An 8,551-nucleotide genomic window follows, 5' to 3' on the forward strand; every position below is an offset into this window, starting at 1 on the left:
GGACTCAGGCTCAGGGTTCTGGTCCAGCCCCGCAGCTGGCCAGTTGTGTGGCTAGAGGTGGGTAAGTTGGCCTCTCAGTTGGTGCTTAGAGCCAGCGTGTGTCAGGCACTTGGTCTGTGGGATGTGCGCAGTGATGGCAGCCTTTGCAGAGTTCTCATCTCTACCGTGAGCGCCGCCTGGCCACATGCCAGTCTCCTTGGGAGATGCGGCCTCTCATCTCTCCCTCCCCTGGCCCTGAGCGCCCATTCACCCTCTGCTGGCTTCTAGAGGCAGTCCTGACCATGTTGCCTGAAGCCTCATGTTCTCCCTCCATCCGTTGATCCAGCAGGTGCTGTTTCTCCTTCATCCTCTCATCCTCCCACCCATAGAAGCCAACTTCCCACATGACTGAAGAGAAGAGGTTTTGTTTTAGCCATCACTGACAGGTGCCTTTACAAATGTTCCTTGCATCCCAACCTTCTTTAAGGAGACACGGTCATTGAGCTCCTACTGTGTGCGGCAGCTGGACCCCGGTGTCATCTGTCCTCACCAGCAGCCTGGAGGCTGGCATGGTTTAACCTCATCCTGCATGCTGGGGAAATAGACTCGGAGGACTGGAGCTGCATGCCAGTTCCCCAGCCCAGAAGGAGTGAAGCTGGCTGAGAACCACATCTAGTGGGCTTCTGAGCCTGTGCTTTTGCCACCAACTCCTATAGACTCCTGGGGCTAGAGGCACCAGGAACTCTCTCTGCTTTAATGTGCTCATCTCTTCAGAGACTATCAGTAGGCCTAGGATTATTTGCCCCTGAAATACATATGGGACCCTGAGTTAGGTGCTGTGAGGTTTTGTGCCTGCTCTTTGCAGTCCTCCTGGTCTTTTCATCACCCCTATATCTGTGCAGCTTTCACTCCAGTAAGTTTGGTTGAACCCCTATGATTGAATACTTACGGTATGCAGGAGCTGTGCTGGGGGTCAGCATTCCACAAATGCACACCTCCACGATCTCATCTAATGACCCCAGACAGAGCAGGGCTTATTCTTACTTTGCAGATGGGAAAACAGGCTCAGGACAGATGCTCCTTTTGTCTTTTTCACTGGACTCAGTGGTTCTAAGACTTTTTCTCCCAGGCAGTTTGTGTGCTCATTGGTGAGAAATCTCTGGCACCCCTTCTGGACCATGATCACCCCCTTGCTGGTGACCCTCCAGCAGGCTGTTCTGGTCCACAGTGTTTCCCTTGCTCGATGACCATCAGCATTTCCCAAAGTGTCTTCCTTGGAACCCTAGTTCCACAGGATGTTAATAGGTTTTTCATAAAGAAAAATAAAGGGGGAGGAAATGTGTATGTGACAGAGGGATGAGGCTCTGTGATCAGTAGGCTTGGCAGACACTGAGTTAAAGCCCAGTTACAAGATGTTTGCTGCAGGACATCTCAGCATACACCTTGCCGTACATTGGGGGAGGGGGGACCTCTTCAAGGGGGCCATGTAGCTGGTAGCATTTCCCACACATGTGATCACAGAATGCTCATTCATGGCACTCTTGAGCAAAACTGGGGTTCCTTGGACACCGTCAGGGAAACCCTGCTTTGACTGGGCAGTGGCAGTCATGAGGCCTCACAGCACCTGGGAGTGGGCCCAAGGGCCTCTCAAAGCCTTCAGTTGGGTTAGGGGTCTTTGGTAACGGCCTCTTTTCTTTCCAGTAGCTCTCTGCTTGGCAGTGGGACATCACAGTAAGGGAGTCCCCTGACTGAGAGGGCCAGGATCCTGCTCAGGGGTGTGCATCCGGGGCGTCTCCTGCAGGGCCAGGGGCATCGTTTCCCAGTGTTGGTGCTGTGTCCTGCCTGCGAGTGCTGGGTGTCTGAGCCCTGCCCCTCAGCGACCAGGAGAAGGCTCCCACCTCCTTGCTTCAGTGTCAGACCATTACATGGAGACTGCAAGTTTTGCCAGGAAAACATTTACTATTTCACTCCCCGAACATTTACTAAGCGTTTACCCTGTACCCACCCTGTGCTTGTGCTTTGGACCCAGAGATGAAAAACACTCATCTCTGTCCTCAAAGAATCCACAATATCTTAGAGGAGGCAGCACATAAGTAGGTGTTGTATGCCCGTAAAGAGTCTTGTAATAAAGGTGTGTACTGGGCCCATGACTCTGAGGAAGTCACTGGTGATGGCTCAGGTTTGGTCCGGATGGGCCCCATTGGAAAGACTGGGTCTGAAAAGGTAAGTCAGTACAGGTGGGGAAGAAAAAGCGCTCCCCAGATGAGGGGACAGTGTGTGTAGAGGCAGGTTGCATATAACATTTCTAGATTAAATAGTGTTGGGGGGTAAGTTAGGTACCTGTTATTCCGATTTTTGGTTTCCTTTGAAATGCCTAGCAGCAATCTGTTACCTGGGAAGAGCACTGACTCTATAGTCAGTCCTAGCACTGGGTTTTGGCTCAGCCACTTCTTAATGGGTAACGTGTTTCTTCCGTTCCTTGAGCCTCAGTTTCCCTTTTGGTTACAAGAGGATAATGCTCCCCGAGCGCTGAGATCAGATGAAGGGGAAAGCCCTTCTCACACCACGTGGAGCTCTGCAGATGTGAGAAATCTCCACGACAGCTACCTGTTTGAAATCTCTCTGTCTATGTTTCTCCCTCCCCCTACCTCCCGCCTGCCCTGACGCAGCCAGGGCTGGATGGGCGAGGCCAGAAGCAGCAGCCTCCAGCCAGAGGTAGCAGCAGCTTAGGTGGCTCTGCTGGCATCAGAGCCCCGAGGAAGTGAGGGTTGGTGGTGAATCCCCACCCTCCGGCTGTGGCTGATTCTGGTGTTTGTGTCATTGGGATTCCCAGCAAGGTGGAGAGAAAGAAGCAGGAAGGCCTTCCAGTCTGATCGCAGGGGCTGATCCAGAGGGCAAGGAGGAAGCAGGAAAACCCTCCAGTTTGCTCTTGCCTCAGAGCTGCCTAAGGACAGTGCCATGCTGTCCAGACATGCTGGGCTAGACAGCTGTGGTCATCTATGCTGACCTCTTGAAGGCTTGGGACCCTTCCTGGGAAGATTCTGCAGCGCAGAGTGAAGGTGTTGTGAAGCACCATCTGTGCTTTGCTCAGGCACGATAATCATGTCTCATTAACCAACAGATCCTCTTCAACATGTAAGGAGACCTGATGCTTTCCCTGACAAAGTTGATACCCTGCAGGACCAGCCAGGGACTGAATCTCCTCGCTGAGGGAGGTGGGTGGTGACTTCCCTCTTCAGCTTCCTTCTTAAGGTGGGGACCACCCAGGGGCTCTCCTCAGGGCCCTCCCTGTCCAGTGGGTTGAGCCAGCTCCCATCAGTCTTAGTTCCTGTTGGAGCTGCCTCCTTAGGGCTCATAGATACAGGGAATGGCCATCCTTTTCTGGGAGACTTTGTACCCTCTGTCCAGGTGGCTGGGGTAGGGTTTGGCTTCACTGGATCCTTTGATAAGCGACCAAGGTGCTGTTTTGTTTCAGCTCTACTCTGTGTTTCCATGTTCCTTACCATCAAACACTTCTTTCTGTTACTATTTTATTGTTTTTCTGTACAGGGACTTGATTCTTTGAAGGATTTTTGTTTGCCAAATGTATATTAAATAATGGTGAGTTTTTCTTCTCACTTTGATTTTGCTAATAGAAGATATAAGTGTTGCTCAGATTTCTTCCAGTGAGAACTGTTTTGGAGCAAATGGCTATGGTGTGCTGGGCGCTTCTGTTGCCTCACCTCCTTCATGATAATCTCGTGAGGCAGCCTTAAAATCCCCTTTCTACCAATTTGGCGAGTGTGGCACACAGATATTAACCTCACCAAGGTCACCTTGTAACGGGATGGTTGATTTGAATGCAGGCCTCACCTCTCAATTCTCTCCATGCTGTCTTGCTGCCTTTCAGCACAGAGAGAAATGTTGAATTGGGATAAGCCCAGCCAACACAAAACAAAACCTTGCTAGTCTGTATGGCTTGTTCACAATTTTTTTTTTTTTTTTTTTGGCAGGGAGGTGTTTATGGAGATTCTCCTTGTTTCTGCTAAGAATCTTTACAAGTCTGGGGACTCCCTTATCTCCACCTCTTCTGCTCTCAGTGTCTCATGTTGGCTGTGCTCAGCCCTGTAGAGCATTCGGGAAGCAGAAGGAGCATGGGTCTCAGTCCCAAAACAGGTGGAGTGAGGCCAAGGTTTGTGGGGCCCCAGAATGGGGAGCAAAGGTACTAGGGAAACTGTGGGAGTAGGGCAAGCTCTCCATGAGGAAGAACATTCCAGGGGCCAGGGCTGCCTAGAAGCGAGAGCATCCCCCAGATGGGCCCTTAGAGGCTAGTCAAGCCCAGGGCAGCTGGAGAGGGGAACTCAGACTTTGGTTGAAGATTGGACCAAGCAAGTGGTTCCCAAATGACCCAATGGTGGAGGTGATAGGAAAAAAAAAAACAAGTACAAGGCAGTGTGTTTACCTGACATTAAATATACTCATTTTATGCGGTTAGCCCTGATCCTGACACAAGTCCCTCTTACTTTAAGGGGAGAGGGTGGTGGTAGTGGTAGTTTTAGTTTTATGGATGTGTGAAATCCAAAAGTCTGAGAAACATTGTTCTAGGTCACTTTTGAGGTCACTTCCAGCCTCCTGAGTGTGTGAAAATCTATGAAAAGAGGGAGGGAGTGGTTCCTCAGTGTTAAACATCAAAATACCATATGACCCAGCAACTCTACTCCTAGGTAATATACCCAAAAGAATTGAAAATAGGTATTCAAACAAAAACTTGCATGCAAATATTCATAGAAGCACAATTCACAATAGCCACAAAGTGGAAATAATCCAGATGGCCATCAATAGATGGATGGATAAATAAAATCTGGGATTATCCACACAATGGAATATTGTTCAGCCATAGAAGTAGCGATCCACACTACAACATGGATGAAACTTGAAAACATTGTGCTAAGTAAAAGAAGCCAGACACAAAAGACCACATATTATGTGATTCCATTTATATAAAATGTACAGAATAGGCCAATCCACTGAGATGTAACACTGAAATTTGGGGATTGAGAAAATGGGGAGCCACTGCTTAATGGGTAGGCGATTTCCTTTTGGGGTCATGAAAAAGTTCTGGAATTAGATAATGGTGATGGTTGTACAATATTGTGGATGTGCTTAACGCCACTGAAGTGTACACTTTAAAATGGTTAAAATGGTAAGTTTTATATATTATAAATTAAAATTATATATATATAATTTTAAAAGAAGGAAGAAGAGGGGAGCTCATGACTTGGCAGGTCTTCCACGCTCTGTCAGTGTTTACCTTCTTGACCTTGTCCTTCAATGTGAAGGATATGTAACCATGTTAGGGTCTTGCTCTCCCTCCCCTCTCCCTGCACACATGTATGCACACCTCTCTTTCCCCTTCATCAGAGGAGTCTATGTGGACTGCGGGTCTCAACCAGAGCCCCCCCCCCCCCCCCCCACCCCGCACAGAAAACGCTCAGGGATGAGGTGGGGCCGCTCTTGTCCTGGCTCTGGGGGATTTAAGCCCCTTGGGAAGGTGGGAACGCTCCCTGAGGCACCTTGTGTTCCCTGCCCTCCAGCTACTCCTCTGGCTCTCGTTTCCTATCTCCAGGGGCCTCGGGGCTTCTTAGCTTCACTTGCTCGCAGCTCTTTCAACAGAATAATTGTCTCCACTTTCCTCACAATGAGAAACACGCCCTATGAGCCACAGACAAGGGTTTTCAGAAGTTCTTCCACGTGTTAGCCTGCTCTACGGAGGAGCCCTTACCCACCGACGCCCACTTCCGCCACCAGCCCCTGCGCTTCCGGTCAGAAGGCCGCAGCCTCTCTCTGTCCAGTCCCGCTTTCCCTGCCCTGCCACCCGTGTCCGTCCTGAGACCAGTGCCTAAACCAGGTGCTGCAGGCCGGTGTCCACTCAAGAGTCTGCTCCTGGGGAACCTGGCCTGTGAGCGGAGCCTTTATGAGTGTAAGGCTGTGTGTGTGTGGAGAGGAATTTCAGCCATAAAGAAGGACCTAGAACTGGAGACTGCACAATACTGTTCCTGCAGCTTCTGCAGTTTGGCTTCATCAGTGAGGTGGTCTCAGGGCAAACTGATTTTACTAACTCCTCATGAGGGACGGTGGCCAAGAGCCTGAGTCAGATGGAATCCTCTGAGGGAATGTCCGTCAGGCCACCCGCAGCCGTAGGCTCGCGGGCAGGCCGTGTGCGTGGTGAGAGCTTCCTCAGGTAAGCCAACTGTTCCCTCGCCGTCAGAAGGAGGGTTGACGCACTCATTCAGCAGATAGCCGCTGATGGGGCACTGTCCTGGGCACTGGGGATGCCCAGAGGGCAAATCAAAGTCCCTGCCTTCGCAGAGCTTGTGATCCACTGGGGTGACAACAATCCTGGCTCGCAGGGCAGGGCGAGGGTTAACGGAGAGAATGCAAGTCAAGTGCTCAGCACTGTGCCTGGCACAGGATAAGTGTCTTGTGGCATCAGCCGGTTCTAATCGCTCATTTCCTCTTCCTGTTCCTTGAGGGTCAGAGCCACGTGAGCTCTTCCTCACTAGCTGAAGTGCAGGGACCATTGTGCTCTGCTGGGGGCCGCAGCTCAGCGCAGCTGCGTTAATGAACCCTGAGCTGGTAGCAGTCAGAGGAGCTGGGTTATGGACCTGTGTCAGGGCCAGGGATGCACCTGCCAAATGAATTGAAAGAATGAAAGGAAAATATTTGTTGAATTTAACACATGTAACTCAGTTTACAACCCACAATCATATAAGGAAGAATTCAGAGCAAAGAAAGAATTGGAGAAAAAACGTACAAGATGCAGACTGTGTTCTTTAGGCCCGTGGAATAGTTCTCTCTACTTTGATGCACTCACTATTCTTGGATCACACTGATTTTTTTTTTTTTTACTTAAAAGTTTTATTTTTATTTTTAAACAATTGCATGTCATTATCAGTGAGTATAATTTAATGTACATAATATAACACTGATGTTTCTAGGTCCTCTATTGAGGCAAGATCAGATATAGCTTTCCCCAGAGCCCTGTGGGGGTTCCAGGAAGCACAGAGCCTGGGCCTGTGGCCCTAAGGAGCCCTTCTCCTGACAGAAATTTCCCACCCAGAAAAATCCTCCAGATGGGCTCCTGCTGGCACTTCCAGTGGGCTTTCCAAATTTCCTGAACTTTCAACTAAGCTTATAACTGGAGGCCTTTGGACATAGCACTGCGCTTTATTTGTTTGTTTATTTGGAGTATAGTTGATTTACAGTGTTGTGTTAATTTCTGGTGTACAGCAAAGTGATTCAGTTATTCTTTTTCCTATTCTTTTCTGTTATAGTTTACTACAAGATATTCAATATAGTTCCCTGTGCTCTACAGTAGGACCTTGTTGTTTATCTATTTTGTATATAGTAGTTTGTATCTGCTAATCGCAAACTCCTAATTTATTCCTCCTTCCCCTTTTCCTCTTTGGTAACCATAAGTTTATGTCTGTGAGTTTGTTTCTGTTTTGTAAATAAGTTCATTTGTATCATATTTTAGATTCCATATATAAGTGATGTCGTATGGTATTTGTCTTTCTCTGTCTAGCTTACTTCACTTAGTGTGATAATCTCTAGGTCCATCCATGTTACTGCAGATGGCATTATTTCGTTATTTTTTATGGCTGTGTAGTATTCCATTGTGTATATATACCACATCTTCTTTATCCATTCATCTGTTGATGGACATTTAGGTTGCTTCCATGTCTTGGCTATTGTAAATAGTGCTGCTGTGAACATAGGGGTGCATGTATCTTTTCAAATTAGAGTTTTTGTCTTTTCTCGATATAGGCCCAGGAATGGATTGCTGGATCATATGACAGCTCTATTTTTAGTTTTTTAAGGAACCATCATACTGTTTTCCATAGTAGCTGCACCAATTTACACTCCCACCAACAGTGTCAGAGGGTTCCCTTTTCTCCACATCCTCTCCAGCATTTATTATTTGTAGACTTTTTAATGATGGCCATTCTCACCAGTGTGAGGTGATACTTCATTGTAGTTTTGATTTGCATTTCTCTAGTACTTAGCAATGTTGAGCATCTTTTCATGTGCCTGTTGGCCATCTGTATGTCTTCTTTGGAGAAATATCTATTTAGGTCTTCTGCTCATTTTTTGATGGGGTTGTTTTTTGTTGTTGTTATTCAGTTGTATGAGCTCTTTGTATATTTTGGAAATTAAGCCCTTGTCAGTCACATAATTTGTGAATATTTTCTCCCAGTCTGTAGATTGTCTTTTCATTTTGTTTATGATTTCCTTTGCTATGCAAAAGCTAAGTTTGATTAGATCCCATTTATTTATTATTGCTTTCTTTTCTATTGCCTTGGGAGACTAACTTAAGAAAACATTGCTACGATTTATGTCAGAGAGTGTTTTGCCTGTGTTCTCTTCTAGGAGTTTTATTGTGTCATGTCTCATGTTTAAGTCTTTAAGCCATTTTGAGTTTGTTATTGTGTATGGTGTGCGGGAGTATTCTAACTTCATTGGTTTACATGTGGCTGTCCAGCTTTCCCCCACCACTTGCTAAAGAGACTTTTTCTCCATTGTATATTCTTGC

The 8,551-nt window shown here is 47.5% G+C and overlaps 1 protein-coding gene across 2 annotated transcripts in view; it reads left to right on the top strand.

The window, feature by feature from the left end:
* The window catches only part of ANKS6 (ankyrin repeat and sterile alpha motif domain containing 6), a 55,010-nt gene extending 51,449 nt beyond the window's left edge, over positions 1–3,561 (top strand). Inside the window, exons 16-17 of one of the 2 annotated variants that reach the window (XR_009051628.1) lie at positions 329–3,194; positions 3,529–3,561. Coding sequence is in view for 1 of the 2 variants with exons in the window: in XM_057725186.1 (XP_057581169.1) it covers positions 329–387 (59 nt within the window). In the remaining variant the exon portion in view is untranslated. The other variant, XM_057725186.1, reaches the window with a different exon arrangement.
* Positions 3,562–8,551: the final 4,990 nt, after the last annotated feature.

Source organism: Hippopotamus amphibius, chromosome 2, assembly GCF_030028045.1.
Source record: "Hippopotamus amphibius kiboko isolate mHipAmp2 chromosome 2, mHipAmp2.hap2, whole genome shotgun sequence".
Classification (NCBI taxonomy): domain Eukaryota; kingdom Metazoa; phylum Chordata; class Mammalia; order Artiodactyla; family Hippopotamidae; genus Hippopotamus; species Hippopotamus amphibius.